General features: G+C 41.6%; 2 protein-coding genes across 3 annotated transcripts; both read left to right on the top strand.

The window, feature by feature from the left end:
• The first annotated feature begins 2,884 nt into the window (after positions 1-2,884).
• Positions 2,885-6,718, top strand: LOC107378013 (uncharacterized). Of its 2 annotated transcripts, XM_070548868.1 has the most exons (8): positions 2,886-2,927; positions 3,182-3,250; positions 3,894-4,015; positions 4,106-4,166; positions 4,242-4,394; positions 4,537-4,623; positions 5,900-6,091; positions 6,195-6,718. In XM_070548868.1, the coding sequence occupies exons 2-8, from the start codon at positions 3,190-3,192 to the stop codon at positions 6,566-6,568; spliced, it is 1,050 nt and encodes a 349-aa protein (XP_070404969.1). In that variant the 5' UTR covers positions 2,886-2,927; positions 3,182-3,189; the 3' UTR covers positions 6,569-6,718. The 2 variants fall into 2 exon arrangements, with proteins under 2 accessions (XP_070404968.1, XP_070404969.1); XM_070548867.1 differs by having other exon boundaries at positions 2,885-2,927; positions 3,894-4,166.
• Positions 6,719-8,162: 1,444 nt separating this feature from the next.
• LOC107378012 (uncharacterized) lies at positions 8,163-19,774 on the top strand. Its single transcript, XM_070545348.1, has 15 exons — positions 8,163-8,261; positions 11,092-11,160; positions 11,324-11,445; positions 11,536-11,596; positions 11,673-11,825; positions 11,967-12,038; positions 14,446-14,490; positions 14,668-14,736; positions 16,104-16,227; positions 16,302-16,360; positions 16,460-16,612; positions 17,363-17,434; positions 17,586-17,681; positions 17,882-18,091; positions 19,002-19,774. The coding sequence occupies exons 2-15, from the start codon at positions 11,100-11,102 to the stop codon at positions 19,346-19,348; spliced, it is 1,644 nt and encodes a 547-aa protein (XP_070401449.1). The 5' UTR covers positions 8,163-8,261; positions 11,092-11,099; the 3' UTR covers positions 19,349-19,774.
• The last annotated feature ends 34 nt before the right edge of the window (positions 19,775-19,808 follow it).

The following is a 19,808-nucleotide window of genomic DNA, read 5'->3' as shown; positions in this document are numbered from 1 at the left end:
CACCATAGTTTAATCCAGAGTGGTTGTGGGATGTAAAAAGTGGCACTCAATGACCAGATGAAGTGTAGTTTTTTTTTATTGTTCCATGTGAGATCACAAAGCGTCGTGAATTACGGCGTTGTGGGGGATTTCCTCTGTACGTGTCAGTGTTGAGAGTTTAGAAATGATGATTATGACGCAGCATGAGCGTTGCTTATTCTCTGTTCCTTCCATTCTGCTTCTCCCATCCACTCTTTAAGCCAGATGTTCCGATAGTGCTCGTCCCGTCGTCTGGGGAGAAGGGGTGCGCGCAGGGTTCGGGGGCCACTAAGAGGGAGCCCGCGGGCCGCCTATTGAGGACCACTATTTTAGACCTTATAAGTCAGTTTTATTGTAACATTCATTCTAGGGCTGCACGATATTAGGAAAACCTGCAATCTTCGATAACAATGATTAATATTGCGATGACGATATTACTTGCGATAAATAAAAACTTAACTCAGGAACAAAAATAATCAAAAACAAGGAAATAAAAAAATCATAAAAATGAGAAAAGCAAATGATGTGAGGAAAGAAACAAGAAAAGTGTCATGATCCGCCCCAGCCTCCCTGACTGTGTCTCTCCTGCCCTGATCAGCCTAATTGTTCTCACCTGTCCCTCATTACTCTGCCCATGTGTTCCTGATTCCCTTGTGTATTTATACCTCCCTCCTTGTTGCTGTCTTTGTCGGTTCATTGTCGTTGTTCATGTTCGTTTGTCCTGTTGCTCCCGTCCTACAATAAACATCTTTTTATTTTTTTATATCCGTCTGCCTGATCTTCTGCCTCCTGGAACCCACCACCACACATGGTCTGCCACCTCCACCCGCAGAACATGACAAAAAGGCGATCAGTGGATCCCAGGAAAAGCAGAATCAGCAGAAAGAGCAGAACTAAGCTAACTCAGGTGTTTGCTAACCATCAAAATGAAGTGCCGTCCACCTCGGGTGCGGGACTCTAACCTATGAGAACCCACCCAACTGGCCAAATGGGTGAAGAGCTCTATTTGATTTGTTATAAAACATAATTCTTCCGTCTGATTGACAGAATGCGTTATGTGTAGCAAATATTTGAGCTGACCATTCGTAGCGATATTTATCTGTTCTTTGCGATATGCATATTGTGCGTGCTGATATCGCGATAACGATATATTTACGATATATTGTGCAGCCCTAATTCATTCTTTATCTAGATTTAAATCCTCATCATGTTGATGCCAACCTTTTATTACATTTATGTAGGAACTTAAGAACTGTACTTAAATATTTTTCACATTCATCTGTTGTTGTAAGTTTCGATCTTTTTTTTTTTTTGTTTTGTAATTTTCAAACTTTGGAACTCCTCTTTTCATCTATTTTTTTCTTTTTTGCATAACATTTTCACAACGCTACATTTTTCCCCAGTCTTTATTATACTTGTTTTGTCTTTGTTGTTTTAATTTTGAAGCTTCAGGTTTAGGCTGTGAGTAAGTCTTTAAAGCAAGTGAAGGCGGCCTCTTCGACAATAAAAAATTACCTGAATCAGACATTTAGATCACATTTCAAAATTTTACTTATGAAATCCAACCGTATTCATTTTCATCTCGATAAATGTGGCCGAGAGCAGCTAGTGAGATCAAGACATCAGTTTGCATCAACTCTTGGCTTTGTGTCAGGTTTTCTGGAGCTCTGCAGACTTGGCGTCGTGTGGAATCGGCCAGAAGCCAAATCGGCCGTAGAGGTTAGCGGTCCCCACGTTCACTGACTCTGACACCCGATTACCATCTTCTGGCCACAGTTAGACACTGCTTCAAGAAACAGGAGCATAAGAAAAGATTCATAAATATCTGCATTTAATTTTCACGCACGACATCCTCTACTAATTAAAGTTATTTTAAAATACCAATAAAAGGATTAAAAAGCCTGAATCAAAGGCTCATTGGCTCATGTTGAGCTGCAGTCCTCTTTGAACGTCGCTGCAGCGTAATGTTTCGTTCAGATACACACAAAACTTTTCCTTACTTCTTCCATCAAAGGCTCCTCCGCAATGGAGCGCTGCCTAAAGACGCTGTCTCTCTGCCCCCCCTGCATAATGTCTGACACAAGAGAAGAAGAAGTATTCTGTCTGCTGTCAGGCTTCACTTTCAAACAGCTGCACATTAAACGACTCTGCAGACAAATCCTCTGCTGCTTTTAGCGGCAGGATAACTGTTGTTGCTTTCAGGGGTGAAGATGAAGGTTTCATGGGTTTAGAGGTCGAATTAAGTGCAACTAAACACGCCAGGAGCGTGTGTGGAACATGACCGGGCCTTCATTTGATCTGTTGTTGGAAGATTTTAGAGAGGAGTTCATTTTTAATTGTTAAATTCCAAATGTTAAGGTGCGTTAGATGTTTGTGAGGCTGAGGATAATAAACTGGCCAGTGCTGCACCCTGCTGGTTCTGCTACGTGAGCATGTTGGCTCTGTTTCAGTGGCTTTACGCCACATCAGTCTCAGATTCAGACGCACAGCCTGAAGGTCAGACAGGCATGACCAAAGCAGAGATAGCAGTCTCTGTAGAAGTTGTGAAAACGAACGTCCCACTGCTACTTTACACTTTTCACACGCCGTCCGGCACAGATTAGAAACTTAAGGAACTAGTTTACATCACAATATCCAGAATATTCATGATTAATTGTAAAATGTGATCATCTCATCTTGTTAAAATTATGATAAAAACGTTTGACAACAATAATGTGTGTGTGTGGGGGGGGGGGGGGGGCTGAAGGTCACAGTTTGTTGTGGGAATAACACATATACGTATTGAAAAGTGCGGACAAGAGGGGCGGAGCTAAAGAAGCGTCTCCTGCTGCAACGACCAATGAGAGAGCGGAGCGTCCGCCACGGCGTGACGTAATATTAATCCAGTTGCGTTCAGCTGACGGGAAACGGTGAGTGATCAAACTTATCAGCGAGCAAACTTCTTCAAAACGCGACCAAACGGGTGATGTTTAACCAGATCATCGCCTGGGACATATGTAGCTTTAATTTTCTACCTGTCGACTTGATTTGCACTCTTTGTTGCTTTTGATTTGAAATGAATTAATAGTGCGCACTGTGCGCGCGACTTATTGCAGACGCGGAATAGTCGTGCAGCGTTTGTGCGAGTTGCAGCCCGGTAATTTGTTCATTTCGTCTGATTCAGGATGAATCATGTCTGTTTTACTGAGGAGACTGAGGCGCGCAGACCCGACAGCTGCCTCTGTGCTGGAACGTGAGTAACGAGGGTCGTGATCTCTAATTCCGCAGTAAACAAACCACAGATAGAGTTACACGTGCGCACCAGTCCCTCTGTCCTTCACTGTCACCTGTTTAGGTCACAATTACTCATGTAGAGTGAATGTGTTCAGTCATAGATGAGTAAAGACTAGTTTCAGACATTTTTAAACATGTTTCTGTGAGAAAGTTCACAATAATCACCGCTTAAACGTCTAGGCTGCCTTTTCTAGCTGTAATTTATTATAATATAATAATAATTATAATTATTATTATATTATATTATATTATATATTATAAAATAATATAATTATAAGACCTATAGGTCTTATAATAAATAGCTCATCTAACCTCTAAACTCTGGACGTGTTTCCTGACTAAACAAGCAATTGTGTTTAATAATTGGGATTTTGCTCAGGACCTAAATAATTGTGATTAGGATTTTTTATTATGATCAAGCAGCCCTGTTAGTTCATCAAATCTGCAGAAAATAAACTATATAAATATTTTTATTGACTTGAGGCCAATCAGGAAGCCATCTACAGGGAGATACGTAGTAAATATGAGTTTTACACAGAAACACATCTAAAAATGAACAACATTGACTTTTGGAAGTATCTCCTTAAACACAAACATTTCAGGAGCAGATTTTTGCAGCGATTCAGAGATCCAGTCTCTGACCCGAGAAGACCTGCACGAGCTGTTTCCTGGACCTGAGAAGCTGAAGCTGAGGAGGAGAATCTTTGGAATAATACACAAAAGAGTGAGCACCTTCCGGGATATTTCTGCACGCACACAAACCCACAGCTGCACAATGTGTGTACTTTTCACCATTGTTGCTTTTTTTACACAGAAACCAGTTGCTGTGCTTCTCAAAGAGCTTCATGGTTCCATCCCACAAGATGCTCTCAGAGGTAAAGCTTCAGTCAGAAAATAACTTTAAACAGCTAGTTTTTCTTAAATAAATCATCTCTTTGCTTTCATTCCAGCCGCTCTGTCCAACAACAGGTTGTTATTGGACTACCTCCACGTCCTGAGGGATGTGAAGACTCAGCTGAACGTTGTGCAGAGTTTCCTCGAAGCCCACCTTGGTTTACTGGAGGACATCAGCAAAGCTCCACTGGAGCAGCAACGCGGCCGAGGTCACAGTCAAGTTTGACTATAATGAAAAAAAAAATCATTGTGTTTCCAAAGTCTCAGATCTTTCCGTTGTTCCTTTGATTCGTTTTAGATTCACCTCAGTAGAGCAGAATGGGGAGAACATGTTGATCTTTTATTTTCCAGGTGGATTAAACAGCCCAAACTCTTCTCTTCCCTGTTCTCCAGTCGATCATGACACTCCAGGGGATGTGTATTCTTACAGGGCTCAAGGTGACCTACACCTGCAGCTGCAATAACACTTTTTCTGCCTTAAAATCTAGTAATTTTCAGTAGATGTGCCACACTTCCTTCTGCTTATGCAGTAATTTGCCTCCGATATGTTGCAAAATGTCATTCTTTTGACGGATTCAGGCAGTGTTTATTAGAAATGTGCAAAACAAAGTATCTTCTGTTGCTGTGCTAACATGGATGAAAAAGTAATAAGAAGCGAAGCGTGTTTATGATAAGATGTTTCTCTTTAAAATAGATAATAGTAAGATCTTTATTCATTCTAGTTTAACTTAAAGAGCAAGTCACCCCCAAATCAACTTTTTTTGCTGATAAACTAAATAAACGAGTGTCTAATCGTGCTGCAGACACGTGTCGTCAATAACTTGGCACTTCAGTGCATCTCAGGCCCTGTCCACACGTAGCCGGGGATCTGCCAAAACGTAGATATTTTTCTACGTTTTGGCCTGTCATCCACACGAAAACGGAGTTTTTTCACACGAAAACGAATCTTTTTAAGATCTGCGTTTTCTCCGTTTTGGGTGTCTGCGTGTGGACAGACAAAACCGGAGTTTTAAGGTCCGCAACGTCACTTTCCGCGACAAAAAAATGCTGACATCACGTGTGCGACCTGTGTTTACACTAGCCGACAGCATGGAAGCCCTCAGAGCTGCGCTTGCTTTATCAATTGTCCAAGCGCTTTTTGCTTGTTTGTTTTTGCAAGCGGAATTACTGCTCCTTGCGGAAGACCACAGACGAAGGACGAGGTTAAGAACGGGGGAAGTACTGCCGCCTACAGGTCTGGCATGTCCTTAACAACGTATTTATCCGGGTACGTGTGGACAGAGTTTGTTTTTAAAACGCGGTGGTGTGGATGCAAGTTTTTGGAGGGGCGGATATTCGTTTTCAAAAAAACCCGGCTACGTGTGGACTAGGCCTTAGTTAAAATTTAAATATTCTGCCTTAAACTGGGAGTTTTGCACCGTCGTCAGGTAAAAATTCTGCACTGTATTTGAATTTAAATCTGCCACCGCTATTGGCTAAGAGGTATGCTATGATGTAAACTGGTACATTATGATGTCACAATGCCGTTGTGAGCCTGTGTGTGTGTGTGTGTGTGTATTTGTTAGTGGCTCCGCCCTCTCGGTCTGCCAGGCAACAGCATTTGTTGCATTTTTCAAACAGGAAGTGGGAGTGGAGTAAGTTTCTTGTAGGGGGTGACTTGCTCTTTAACTTTTCAGTACGTTTAAATCTGAGTCCATCTCCTCTTCATCACTAGTGATGTACCAGATGGTCATCAGTGGTAAGACCTTCGATGCCCACCTTCAGCTGATGGCCAAGGTTCAGGCTCTCCTTCAGGACAAGCTTCAGCTCATTTCATGCTGCCAGGATGGTCAGATCATCATTATGTTCTGCACCATCACTTCACAGAGTGGATCAGACATTCATTCGGCCATGACTCGTGTAACGGGTAAAAAAAATACATCATCATACCACTAGATGTCATTGTTTCCGACAGACTGGACCTTTAATTTGAAATGTCTCCCCCCTGACTGTCCATTTGCTCTCCACAGGTAATGAACCTGTCATCCTGGTTCTGATGCATCACACACTGGAGGTCAAACACACACTTTTAAGAAGAACGTGGTCTCATTACTCCAATATTGTGTTGCACGTCAACGTTTTCTACCACGAGGCAGCAGGTGGATTACTGAGATGTCAAGAAAACAATGCTGCTGCCTCCTGGATTCAGAGCAGATTACTGGAATACAGCCTGCCGAGGAATAGGTGCAGCTTGAGTGGTGAATGTGATGGTGCTGTTAATGATCGAGGCTCTCGTGTTGACGGTAGCGGCAGTTTTAGGCTGTTCAGCAGTGGCAGCAGCAGCAGTAGCAGCACCAGTAGTAGTGATAGTTGTAGTAAAAGTATCTGGGGCCCTGGGGAGTAGACAATACCACAAGTTCTGGTGGTAACTAAACTGACTTACTTTTGATAATGATGTGATAATGTAGATGCATTTACATTATGAGTTTCATTCGTCACTATGTGTGTTGGTCTGTCATTTCCTATTTAACATATTTTATTTTATATTATTGTAATATTTCCCTTATGATTCTTAAGTTCCTGTTGGTTCTAGTCAACTGGATGATGCAAATTAAATAAATTATAGCACGTTGTTCTTTGTGTAGAAATATTTTTTTTACCTTTTTTATATTATGCTTGTCAATTATCTCATACTTACATAATGTATGAGGACTAATCTTTGACAAATTATAATATAAATAATAATATGTCAACAAACTAAGGGTTTATACGTATTAATTAGGTCAACTACATCCCAGAATTTCTGGCTTTTGAGAGTATGTTTTTTTCTGCCCTCTTGCGGAAGTAAGCTGTTACTACAATGTTCACATAAAGCTAAACGAGACATAACTGAGCACTTCCTGTAAAGTATTTCAAAATAAATATTTTTAAATGCCTGTTTAAATTAGCGCCAACGGCATAAATTATTTAATTTTCAGGGTAAAAAGTATTAAATCAACAAGCTAAAGCAGGTCCTAAAGCAATTCAAACCACATTGATTTGAATGTCTTTGCTACAAACTTCAGATCATGCGTCCTCTGGTGGTAACAACGAAAATATGTCCACTGTTTTAAAGGGATTTTGCTCACCTAATAAATTTCAATTATGTATTAATAGGTAATAATCCCAAACATATTAAAATTATCTGATTTTCAGTTTATTTAATTCAATACTAAAAAGAATATATTCTGTTAAATACTAAAACAATGGAAATATAACACTTTAAATTTTAAATTTATGTGAAAAAAATCCCACTTATGTGTAAAACAGCCAGTCTTTGCAAACACAAACTAATTTTTTTTAAATGTTTCATTTAAAGCAGGAACAAAAGCAGCTCAATTGCAAAAAAATAAGGCTTTAACATTGATTTGTAACACTTTCTACAGAAATTATACAAATCCACTAAAGTATCAATATTAAAATATGTTGATAACGTGCGAAGTAATATTTGGAATATGTGGGCCTAGTTAAAATTACATGAAGTGAATGTAAAAATGGCTTCAGATAGGTTAGGATAAAGAGGAAGTAAGTGGGTATTTATTAGAGAAGGAGTGGGATTAAATGAGATTATTCTTCCTTCTATTTCAACATGTGATAGTTCAGAAAAGTAAGACTCGTTAATTGTTATTTTTCTGGTTTCTTTGTTGTTGTGCGACACATATTCAAAAGCCTTATTCAGTTGCATTTTTAAGCCACAAATTGGTTAATTTTATTTTAGTTTAAAGAACTAAAAAAGTAACTAATTAAGGTTTAGCTGTTTTATTTTTTAATCAATAAAAATCGATACATTTTTGTAGTATTTATTTAGAAACCGCTGTGTGTGCGCGCGCGCGCACGTGTGTGTTAAATCCTACAATATAAAGTTTCTGCTCTTCATGGTAAACAAAATCACAATGTTCACCAAAACACCGGTGTTTTGGAACGTTCTGTTGGGTTCCAGCATTTTGCGTCATTGCGTCATTACGTTCTAGCGTCAGACTGCAGCTGACTGTGTTTTCATTCTCTTTCACTTTTCTTTTCCGATGAAAGGCGTTTACGGCCGGACGGAGGAAACGAAGGTCTCTCTATGTGTTTCTTCTTTTTACTTGGTTTACTTAAACGACTGCTAACCTAAGTTATATTAGTCGTCTAGCTTAAGCTTTTGCTCGTGTTTAGTTTAGCTAAAGCTTCGAACTTTGATTCCAGTAGTGAACTTTCGATTTATGTTTATGTATTTAGCAGACGCTTTTGTCCAAAGCTAGTTACAAGTGATGATCGGCATGTTGCCCTTGAGGCTAACAACAATAACAACAACAACTTGACATCAATCATGGAGAGGAGGGAACAAGAAGTGGACAGTAGAGAGGGGGACGGGTGCAGGGAGAGACTGCGGTCAAGCGAGCCGCACCTACAATTGAAGTCTCGCTGCTGGAGAGGAGCTGAGATGAGCGACAGAATGGGCTGACGTCATGATGACACGGAGCTGCTAAATGTGCCTTTTTGATAAAGGATAGAATTGTGTTTTTAAAAAAGGACACTAAGCATCCTATACATACATACTAAGTTCCTCGAGTACTACCTGGTACCAAAGTATGAACTACTTTTACTGTGTACTTTTTCAGTTATTGTACTACAAGTTACGTACAATAAGCTCAACGTGCAGTGTTTGAGATAGCCGGTATTTGGGAAAAAGGACACAAGGCCACCTATACTTGCATACTAACTACCTCGAGTACTACCTGGTACCAAAGTATGAACTAATTTCACTGTGTACTTTTTCAGTTATTGTACTTCAAAGTACGTACAAAAAGCTCATTGTGCCGTGTTTGAGATAGGATAAAATGAGATTTGGGAAAAAGGACACTAGGTCACCTATGCATGCATACTAAGTACCTCGAGTACTACCTGGTAACAAAGTATGAACTAATTTTACTGTGTACTTTTTCAGTTATTGTACTTCAAATTACGTACAAAAAGCTCAATGTGCCGTGTTTGAGATAGGATAAAACGGTATTTGGGAAAAAGGCCACTAGGCCACCTATACATGCATACTAAGTACCTCGAGTACTACCTGGTACCAAAGTATGAAGTGTTCTTTTTCCCAAATACCGTTTCATCCTATCTCAAACATGGCATGTAGAGCTTTTTGTACGTAATTTGAAGTACAATTACTAAAAAAGTACACAGTAAAAGTAGTTCATACTTTGGTAGCAGGTACTACTCGAGGTACTTAGTATGCATGTATAGGTGGCCTAGTGTCCTTTTTACCAAATCTCATTTTATCCTATCTCAAACACTGCACGTTAGCTTTTTGGACATGCTTTGAAGTACAAGTACTCAAAAAGTACACAGTAAAAGTAGTTCATAGTTTGGTACCAGGTAGTACTCGAGGTACTTAGTATGTGTGTATCAAAAAGGCACATTTAGCAGCTCTGTCATCCTGATTTCAGCCAATTCTGACGCTCATCTCAGCTCTAATCCTGCAGCAGACGGTGTTACCGTAAAGTACCATGTAAATGCGCACTTCAATTGTAGGTGCGGCTCACTTTACCACGGACAAACGAACGACGCTCACTTGACCGCAGTCAGGGACGGTGCTAGTTTAGAAGATGCTCTCTGAAGAGCAGGGTCTTCAGGAGTGAAAATTGAAAAGGAAGCCCCTGTTCTGGTAGTGCTTGGTAGGTCGTTCCACATTTGTGGAACGATGCATGAGAAGAGTTTGGATTGTCCTGAGCGTGCTGTAGGCACTGCTAGCCGACAATCCTGTGATGACCGGAACGGCCGGGCCGAGACGTAACCCTTTGCAAGAGGATTTAGGTAGATGGGAGCCGTACTTTGTATGCTAGTGTTAGCAATTTGAATTTGATGTGTGCTGCTAGCAGTAGCCAGTGGAGCTCAATGAACAGAGGGGTGACGTGTGCTCTTTTTGGCTGATTGAAGACCAGACGCGCCGCTGCGTTCTGGACCATTTGAAGAGGTCTCACAGTACAGCCTGGAAGACCAGTTAGAAGGGCGTTGCAGTAATCGAGGCGGGAGATGACAGTAGATTGCACCAGGAGCTGGGTGGCATGTTGTGTTAGGTATGGTCTGATCTTTCGTATGTTATACAGCGTAAAGCGGCATGAACGAGCAACAGAGGCAACTGATCTTTAAAGGTCAGGTGTTCATCAATCACAACACCCAGATTTCGAACTGCCTTTGAAGGAGCCAGAGATAGGAAGTCATTTTGGATTGAGATATTGTGCTGTATGGATGGTTTTGCTGGGATGACAAGTAGTTCAGTTTTAGAGAGGTTGAGTTGGAGATGGTGGGATTTCATCCATTTTGATATGTCAGAGAGACAGTTTGATATTCGTGCAGAGACAGTGTGGTCGTCCGGTGGAAATGACAGATAGAGCTGGGTGTCGTCTGCATACCAGTGGTAGGAGAAGCCATGTGATCGCATGATCTCACCCAGTGAGGTGGTGTATATGACAAAGAGAAGAGGCCCTAGTACAGAGCCCTGGGGGACTCCTGTGGCAAGATGGTGCACGGTAGAAGATTGTCCAAGTCAAGATACACTGAATGATCATCCGGTGAGGTACAATTCAAACCAGGCGTGTGCTTTCTCTGTGATGCCCATGCTAGAGAGTGTGGACAAAAGGAAGCCATGGTTGACAGTGTCAAATGCAGCCGATAAGTCGAGCAGGATAAGCGCTGAGGATTTGCCAGTCGCTCTAGCTTCTTTTAGGATTCAGTCACTGCTAACAGAGCAGTTTCAGTGGAGTGGCCCTTTTTGAACCCAGATTGGTAAGGGTCAAGCAGACAGCTTTGTGAGAGGTATTCTGTGATCTGCTTGAAAGCCGCACTTTCAATTTCTTCATTATCCCATTAGGAATTAATTTTTGGCTCTCTGTATTGTTTTTTCAGGTGAAATCATGTCGGTTTTATTGGAGAAAATAAGAAACATTGACACAAATGCCGCTAATCACGTGAAAGGTAAGTTTTAATCAACTCCAGATGCTGTTACAGTTCTGTGTTTATAAACATTAGTCTGTCCATTAATAAAGTCGGGGCTTTTTGAAGCTTTTATCATATAATGACTCCTGTTGATGTCATAGTCCTTCTGAACACGTGTTCACTGCCTCACCTGTCCTTCCAGAGGCTGGTTTTAGGTCGGATTCAGAGATCAGGTCTCTAACTCGAGAGGACCTGCAAGAAATGTTTCCTGGATTAGAGAAGACGAGCATGAGGAAGAGAATCTTTGAAACGATAAGCAACACAGTGGGTTTGATCTTTACGCCTGCCGTGCTCAGTGGCAGTACAACTCACTATTTAGGTCAGTTTGGTTTATTAATTGTTCTGTTAACACAGGATCCAACAAATGTGCTCCTGACAAAACTCAAAGATTTTATCCCGCGTGATAATCTCAAAGGTAAAGTGTTATCTGTAATTTTGTTTATGTAAACAAAATTTGCTACTCCTATAAAATCCCTAAACTTTCTGTCCAGCTGCTCTGTCCAACAACGGGGTTTTGGTGGACTACTTTCACCAGCTGAAGGACACGCAGACCCAACTGAACAATGTGCAGAAATTCCTGGAGGCTAATATTAGATTCCTGGAGGAAAGTCGTGATGCTCCATCAGGACAGGAAACTGCATCAGGTCAGCTGGAATAGAAGATAGGATCAGAATATAAATGAAAAACATTTGTCCTTCTAGTCAAAAGGAAGACCCGCACATGTTTCAGTCTGACTTGATTTTAATATTAATAATATTTTGTTTAAAAGCCACTTTGTCTCCCAGCTTCTACATCAACTGCTGTGACCCACCAGAGTGAGAACAATACCAACATCTCCAGTTCAGAAACCCCTCAAGGTAGGATTCACTATTTTAGTTTTGTTTATCTGTTTATCTAATATGATATAAAATCATTTACACTGGTCTGTTTTAACCCTTTATATGGCCAACGTCTGTATTTAGACACCTCCACTCACATCATAAATGATTGCGTTGTGCCTTTTCACAAACTCTTAGAATTACGAGATTTCACCCAAACGTTCATCAGATATCAAGCTAGCCACAGTTTGCGCCATGGCGCCATTCCACCAATCATCATAGTGGTTTCAATGGGACAGGTGGAGAAATAAGACTCCGCCTACCCAATGAGCCCTACTTCTCAAAGGATCACATGTGAGACCTTCTCACAAACACTTAAGGGATCCAGTAAGCGTGCATTGATGAACAAAAGTGGAAACAACTAAAACATGCTGGATAGCGTTCCTCCAAGACCAGGATGGGTAATCCCTACCTTTAACGATTGAGGACATCAAAAATTGGCATTTCATTTTTGTTTCACATTGTGATATATATTGATATCAACCGATGTGAAAAACAATTATGTGACAGGATTTTACTCCATATAACCCAACCCTGTGAGGGGGTGAATTTCCTCCTCCTCTGTCTCAAAGTCTTGTTCATGGCAGTGAGGGCACAAGGAGTATCTTTGTGACGAGGAATCAAATGGGTTTCTCCAACAGTAGCAGGACATCCTCACAAACAGTATAAATCATTTACTGCATGGGAAACTGCTCATCGTGAGCTGGGTTAAAATGTTGCGTTAGTTAATCATAATGTGTAATAATGCGAAAGCATGGTTCCTAGATGGTTCATGTTCTCACTGCATGGTGTCTTAGTGTTTGCAGCCATTGTGTCTAATATACCTTCTTCTTCCGGCTCTTGGAGAGTACAGGCGCCTTTTTCTCCTCTCCCTCCCTGCTCCTCCCAAGGCTCTTTGTCCTGTCTGCCTGTGCACCGCACATCTCTGCATTTATTCTGGAAACTGTAAATTATTAAACATGGATCTGGTCAGTTGGTCTCTCAACGCGATTGACAAAGTCCTTTCAACGAGGAGAACGGGAGAAGGGGCCCCCCGGATGCCCCTCTGGGACAGAGCCAGCTGGGCATATCATGGACTCCTGGAAACACTGGAACTTGATCTGCCTCTCTCAACTGTCTGTGGAGGATTCTGAAGATGTCTGGATATTTGTCGTTTTGGTGTCGGAATTTCTGCTGTTTGGCCTGAGCGGTTACCTGGCATACCGGAAAATTAACGAGCTTTCGAGGAATATTGGCTTAATCCCAGAGCTCAGGGATGGAATGCATCATGCTGTAAACTCACAGACTCATATAATTGTCGAGATGAGTCGTAAGCTTGGAACTTTGGCAGAGATTCAGACTCTGGCACAGAAGGTTGATGCCATCAAGGATAGAGTTGACGGATCAGCACGAATTGGAATAGTTTGATAATGCCATTATTGGACCTGGAAGGGTTGAAGACCAGCAGAACACTAAGGCAGAGAGGAAATTATCTCTGCCTGCACCCAAAACGATTCTTGTTATCTGAATCTGGTGCCCTTGGAGCCTGTTGGGCTGAAGTGAAATCTCCTCTCAGAAGAAATGTGGAATGCTGCCGTCGCTATGGAAACCCTTTCTCCCTATCCCAGCCTGGGCGGGACTGTGACCGGTGAAGGCCGTGGAACCCTATCTAGGAGTCAATGTGCTCTCTAACCCATTATCTCCCTCCCTTGTCCAAACGGAGGTGATGAGCGATGAGCGATGCCCCATGCGGCTGCAGGCACTGAAGTGAGGAGAGTCCCAACTCTACCTCCCCACCTAGTGGACACTTATGTTGTGTATCGTCCGAAGTCTGTCTGCATATCTGTCTGAGGTGTTTTTTTGCATAGCAAAGCTACCCTCTCTGTCGGGGGTAACTCTGAAGTGCCTTTTTCCCCCTCCCCCGACTATCCTCTTATAAACCCTCTTGATCTATTACGGTAGCGCGACTCGGGTTGCGAATGACCACAGTCACCAATTCTTGTCATGTGTCTATGTGTGTATGCCTGATCTTGGAATTGTGTGTGTTGAAACAATTGAATTTCTGTCTGAGATTAATAAAGTATTTTTGAATTGAATTGAGTGACTAAAAAACTATGGAGGAGGGAGAAATGCATGTTTGTATCAACAGTATTTACAAAAATCTGACAAGTTTATCTCTCATATAATCTGTTGTCTTTGTTGACCCAGAGGACCAAAGTAGTTCAGTTTTTTAATTTATTTTAAATTCTACTAATGAATGTGTCTGTTTTGCAAGTATGAAGATAATATTTACAAATATAACAATATTCACTAAAACACCAGTGTTTTGTAACGTTGTCATGTCGTCATGACGTTCAGTCATCAGCCTCCAGCTGAGTTTTAATTCTATTTCCTGTTCTTCTTCCAGGAAACGACAACGTTCAGGAACAGAATATGGAAACAGACAACAAAGGTTTGTACGCGTGACGTTACACCTTTGTTTATTTAAATCGACTAGATTATGTTTGTAGTTTAGCTGAAGCTTTGATCTTTGATACTAGAAATGTACGTTTGATGTCTTCATGTTAATCCAACAAAAGACACATCATGAGTGATTCATCTTCCTATTCTGTCTGGATTGTTTCTTCAGGTGAAATCATGTCTGGTTTATTGAAGAAAATAAGAAAAATTGACCACCAGGCTGCTGATGAAATAGAAAGTAAGTGAAATTTATTTGAATGAATCAGACATTTGACATCAGTGTGAAGGAACTCTAAATGCTGTTATAGTTCTGTTTACTCATGAACATTCATCTGTCCCTTATTCAGATCTGAGCTTTTTAACCCTCCCACTGTGTTTATGGGGGGACCCCGTGAGGAAAGTTGACCATTGAGCAGCATTGATGGTCTATCCCTTGAGGTCCATGCGGCAGGGGTGAGGTGGTGCTCACTCCTCACCCCTGCCACATGGACCCAAGTGAACTTGGTCTGTCTTTCTCAGCTGTCTGTGGAGGACTTTGAAGACGTGTGGATATTTGTGGTGTTGGTGTCAGGTTTCCTGCTCACTGGCCTTGGAGGCTACCTGGCTTACCGGAAAATTAACGAGCTGTCGAGGAATATTGGCCTGAATCCTGAGCTCAGAGATGGTTTGCACCACGCTGTGAATTCACAGACTCAAATAATTGTCTAGATGAATCGTAAACTTGGGACTTTGGCGGAGATTCATTCTTTGGCACAAAAGATGGATGCCATCAAGGAGAGAGTGGACGAATCAGCACGGATTGGGATAGATTGATGTCCATTATTGGGATTCTGAGAGGTTGAGGACCAACAAACTGTAAGACAGAGAGGAAATTATCTCTGTGTGGCCCCAAAACAATTTCTAATCGGAATCTGGCGTCCTTGAGCCTGCAAGGCTCCAACGAAAACTCCCCCCTCAGAAGATATGTGGAATGTGCCTTCGCTATGGCAACTCAACTCTGTCTCCTTTCCCAGCCTGGGCGGGACTGCGGGAAGGCCGCTGAAGCATCCAGGGTCACTGCAACCCTCCAACCCTCAATGCTCCTCCCCCTATCCACACTGAGGTGACATGCGCTGCTTCATTGTGGCTGCAGGAACTGAAGTGGGGATAGTCCCAACCCACCACCCCACCTAGTGGACACTTGTGTTGTCTGAAGTCTGTTGCATGTATGTCTGAGGTGTTTTTTGCAGAGCAAAGCTGCCCTCCTGGTGGGAGGGTAACTCTGGAGTGCCTTTTTTTCCCTCCACCTGAACCAATCCTCATGTTACCCTCTGATCTCTATTAAGGTAGCGCGACTCAGGGTTGCGGATGACCACAGTCACCAATTCTTGTCATGCGTCTTGCCCATGTATGTCTGATCTCTGAATTGTGTGTACTGAAACTCTTAACTTCCCTCTGGGATTAATAAAGTATCTTTGATTTGATTTGAACCATCAACCCTGCTCAATGGTCAGCTTTCCTCACGGGGTCACATCCATTAGGACGTGGGAGGGGTTAAAGTTCTTATTATATAATGATGTCATAGTCATTCTGAACATGTGTCCATCACCACACCTGTCCTTCCAGAGGCTGATTTAAGATCTGATTCAGAGATCAAGTGTCTGAGTCGAGTGGACCTGCAAGAACTGTTTCCTGGGCCAGATAAGCTACAGATGAGGAAGAGCATCTTTGAAACAATAAACGAAAAGGAAAGTTTGATCTTTGTGCTTGTTGTGCTTTAAAACTGGTTCAGTTTGATTTATTTGTTGTTCTGTTAACACAGGATTCAGTAACTGAGCTCCTAAATGATCTCCGTGCTTTCATCTCACATGATAATCTCAAAGGTAAAGTGTTTATTTATATATATATATATATATTGTTTATATAAAAACCTCTAAACATAATTTAGTGTTCCAACATAAAACCTTAAACTTCCTGTCCAGCTGCTCTGTCCAACAACGGGGTCTTGGTGAAATACCTGAACATCCTGAAGGACATGCAGACTCAGCAGAACAACGTGCAAAAGTTCCTGGAGGCTAATATTAGGTTTCTAGAGACCAGCCGCGATGCTCAACCAAGGCAGGGACCTGCATCAGGTCAGAGTTAAACTCCAGTGGAACAGGTTGCATGTTTTTATCCACCTGTTGTCACGTTAAAAAGGTTCAGTGCTTTGTTGGGGAGTGCTGTAGGAAACTTGTGGGGAAAGCAGGACCCTTAAAACTTGAATCATTTCTCACGTCACAGAAATCAATGTGTGTGCTTTTAAACTCTTCTTTTAATTTAGAGCAAGCCCTGCACATGTTTCACTATATTTTATTATTATTATTTTTACTCAGGGTATCTGCGGATCCTTAAAAAGTCTTAAATTTGCTTTTCAAAATTTAAGGCCTTAAAAATCCTTAAAAATGACAAATAATCCTTAAATACAGTTTCCAAAGGTCTTAAATTACCAAAGGCCCACTAAACAAGATTCTTTTATTTCAATAAAAAGTTTGTGAATTTCTAGTTAGTGTTCAGGATTTTCTGTGTACGATGTTGGCGTAAGCGGAACCGTACACATTCAGTTGGTTGTGAAAGGGGGCTATTTTTAGATGAGCGCATTAGCTGGTTAAGCTAGTGGGAGCTTGCGCCATGGGGAAGTTTAATGGTAACTGGATGCTAATCCCACGTTCGCGACGTGGTTAGCATCGGTTCCAGGCAATAGCTGGAAATTATAGCTTAAATTTAATTTTAAAAATAGCTTAAATTTGGTCAAAGTGGCCTTAAAAAAGGTCTTAAAAAGTCTTAAATTTGGCTCCCTTAAACCTGCAGATACCCTGTCACTACTATGCTACTTTGTCTCCTAGCTTATACATCAAATGCTGTGGCTAAGCGGAGTGATAAGAATACAGAAGTCCTCAGTACACGACCCTCACAAGGTGGGTCTCACTTTACTTGTAGTTGTTGCCTCACTGTTTATGTAATCTAATAGAAAAACATTATTTTCTGTTTTAAATAATCAGTATTTTACACTGGGCTGTTTGAATCAGACCTAACTAACGGTTGGGTTTATGAAATTCTTCCTGCTAGTTTATGTGACAGAAAGTTCCAGGATGACGGGCGCTCATGGCAACAGCAGCCAAAGTTCCTATGGCAGCTCTTATAGCCATTCACAGAAACCTCCAGGTAAGATGACATTCATCGCGTCATACTGAAATCATGAATGTTTTTCTGTGTTTACAGTTCTGATCAGGTGACTGCTGTGGCACACGTATTAGTTATGATTGGTTCCTTTTACCCAGATACCATACACTGAGGATTATTTACTGTAGATTTACTCTAACTACACTTTAAAGTTTCATATCTTTATGAACCTTCTGTCACAGTAACAGTGAAATACAAGACGGTGGTCAGCGGCAAAACGTTCAACGCCAATGGGCAGATTCTCGACCAGATACGGTCTTCAGCTCCAGAGTTGAACTTGGTTGAAGTGGAAGCGACTACATGTGTAGATGATTCTGAGATCACTTTAGTCTTCTGTCCAATCGTTTCTCGTGTTGGGACAGATGTTGAAGCAGCCATGAAAACGGTTCCAGGTGAGAGGAAGCACAGATAAACTTTACACGAATCCGTTTCTAATCACGTTTTTACATTTCAACTTTTAATCTTGAGTTCATGATATTGAAGATGATTAATCAGCTTAACGCCGGGGACACACTGGCCGCCGAAGCGCCGCGAAAAGGGGACCGCCTTCATTCGGCGCCCTTGTTATCCTGTTCTATAGACCACATGGGCGCCGGCGCTCCAGCCCGCGCCGTGCAGCGATCGTTTCGGCGTCTGCTCTATTTTTTTTCGCGAGCCGCGGGTGGACCGCGTCAATTCTGGCAGGAAATCAAACCTAGACATAAGAGGCAGGCCGGTAAATTTAACAAAATAAAGCATTTCAAAATACAATTCCGCGATAGTCAAATGTGTTCGTGAAACAGACACTGCATGAAAACCACACACACACACACACACAGAGCGAACTTGTGTGTCTGTGTGACCACGTGAAGGGGGTGTGGTTTTGGGTTTCTTTCAACTGGAGCAAACGGGACAGAGAGGCAGAAAGTCGTAGGACAGCTATTAACAACTGGTACACACACACACACACACATACAAACATACACACACAAACAGCAAGGGGGAGGGGGGTGTCGAGGAGAAGGCAGAGAGGAAATGGAGGACACCAAGTGGTTAAAAGAAAAACTACGAGGCGCGCCTCGACCGGAACGGAGAAACAAGCGTCTGGTCTGAACTAAGGAGCAGCGGCCAAATTTCGTGAGCGCTTCACCTCCCGGCGCTTCGCGGCACTTCGTTGGCCGGTGTGTCCCCGGCGTAATCAGGAGTTTTTCATTATTTGTGTTACAAACCGATGTTCATTTCTGCTGACATAGCTCTCATTCAGAGCAGCCTCATCTTGTATTGTTTACTTTTCTCAAATTTGTTCTCATTTTTTCTTCACAGGCGACAAACCTGTCATTTTGCTGTTGATGCACCACGTTCACGAAGTAAAGTACGTTCCCTCGATGAGGACCTGGCCTGACCACCATAACATTGTGCTGCATGTTAATGTTTTCTACCATGAGAAAGTGCCTGGGTTAATCGTTTGCCAAAAGAACGTCGAAGCCATCACTGCAGTGAAAAATGAAATGCTGAAATATGGAATAACAGATGTACGTAGTGGTTATTTATCTGACACTGCCAGTCTATCAAGCCATGATACAGGTGTTGTCACCCACTCTTTATCTCAGAGAGATAATCAAAGCAAGTTGTATAGTTGGAATCCAATGAATTGGTCAATAAGAAAATAATGCCGGCAATCCTGAACACATAAACATAATCTGTGTGACATGAAATCATGTTTCCCAGATGGTTCTTTTTTTTTCATTGTGCTTGCTGCTATTGTGTCTGATGTCACAATAAATGTATAGAGGATCTACTTGTTGGTCCCACATGCTGATGGTCATTACAATTGAATCAATTAAAGTTATTAGTAAAACAAAATGTACAGGTTTAATCGTCACATTATCTGGAACTTAATCTTTGTTGACCTAGAATATCAGGATAGATTTATGGTTCGTTTTGTTTTTCTGGTTGCAGCACACATTTCTTCTAAAAAATGTTAAGTGATGGCCTTTTGAGGACAACCCATGACCGCTATGTATGCTTGACTTACTGTTTTGTAAGGATCTTTGTTTGTTTTTTTCCAAATCAAACCATTAAAGCCTGTTGGTCAATTGTGTGGATTCACTTATTGCAGTTTACATCTAA

This window comes from Nothobranchius furzeri, chromosome 2 (genome assembly GCF_043380555.1).
Source record: "Nothobranchius furzeri strain GRZ-AD chromosome 2, NfurGRZ-RIMD1, whole genome shotgun sequence".
Lineage (NCBI taxonomy): Eukaryota > Metazoa > Chordata > Actinopteri > Cyprinodontiformes > Nothobranchiidae > Nothobranchius > Nothobranchius furzeri.
The sequence above is the reverse complement of the archived record's forward strand: the minus strand, read 5'-3'. Positions and strand labels throughout refer to the sequence as shown.

Bases quoted from the DNA above. Each gene is read 5' to 3' on its own strand.
- LOC107378013 (XM_070548867.1), top strand. From the start codon at position 3,190: ATGTCTGTTTTACTGAGGAGACTGAGGCGCGCAGACCCGACAGCTGCC. The intron at 4,167-4,241 runs GTAAAGCTTCAG...CTTTCATTCCAG, and splicing joins CCCACAAGATGCTCTCAGAG to CCGCTCTGTCCAACAACAGG. The intron at 4,624-5,899 runs GTGACCTACACC...CTTCATCACTAG, and splicing joins GTATTCTTACAGGGCTCAAG to TGATGTACCAGATGGTCATC.
- LOC107378012 (XM_070545348.1), top strand. From the start codon at position 11,100: ATGTCGGTTTTATTGGAGAAAATAAGAAACATTGACACAAATGCCGCT. The intron at 11,826-11,966 runs GTCAGCTGGAAT...TTTGTCTCCCAG, and splicing joins AGGACAGGAAACTGCATCAG to CTTCTACATCAACTGCTGTG. The intron at 18,092-19,001 runs GTGAGAGGAAGC...TTTTCTTCACAG, and splicing joins AGCCATGAAAACGGTTCCAG to GCGACAAACCTGTCATTTTG.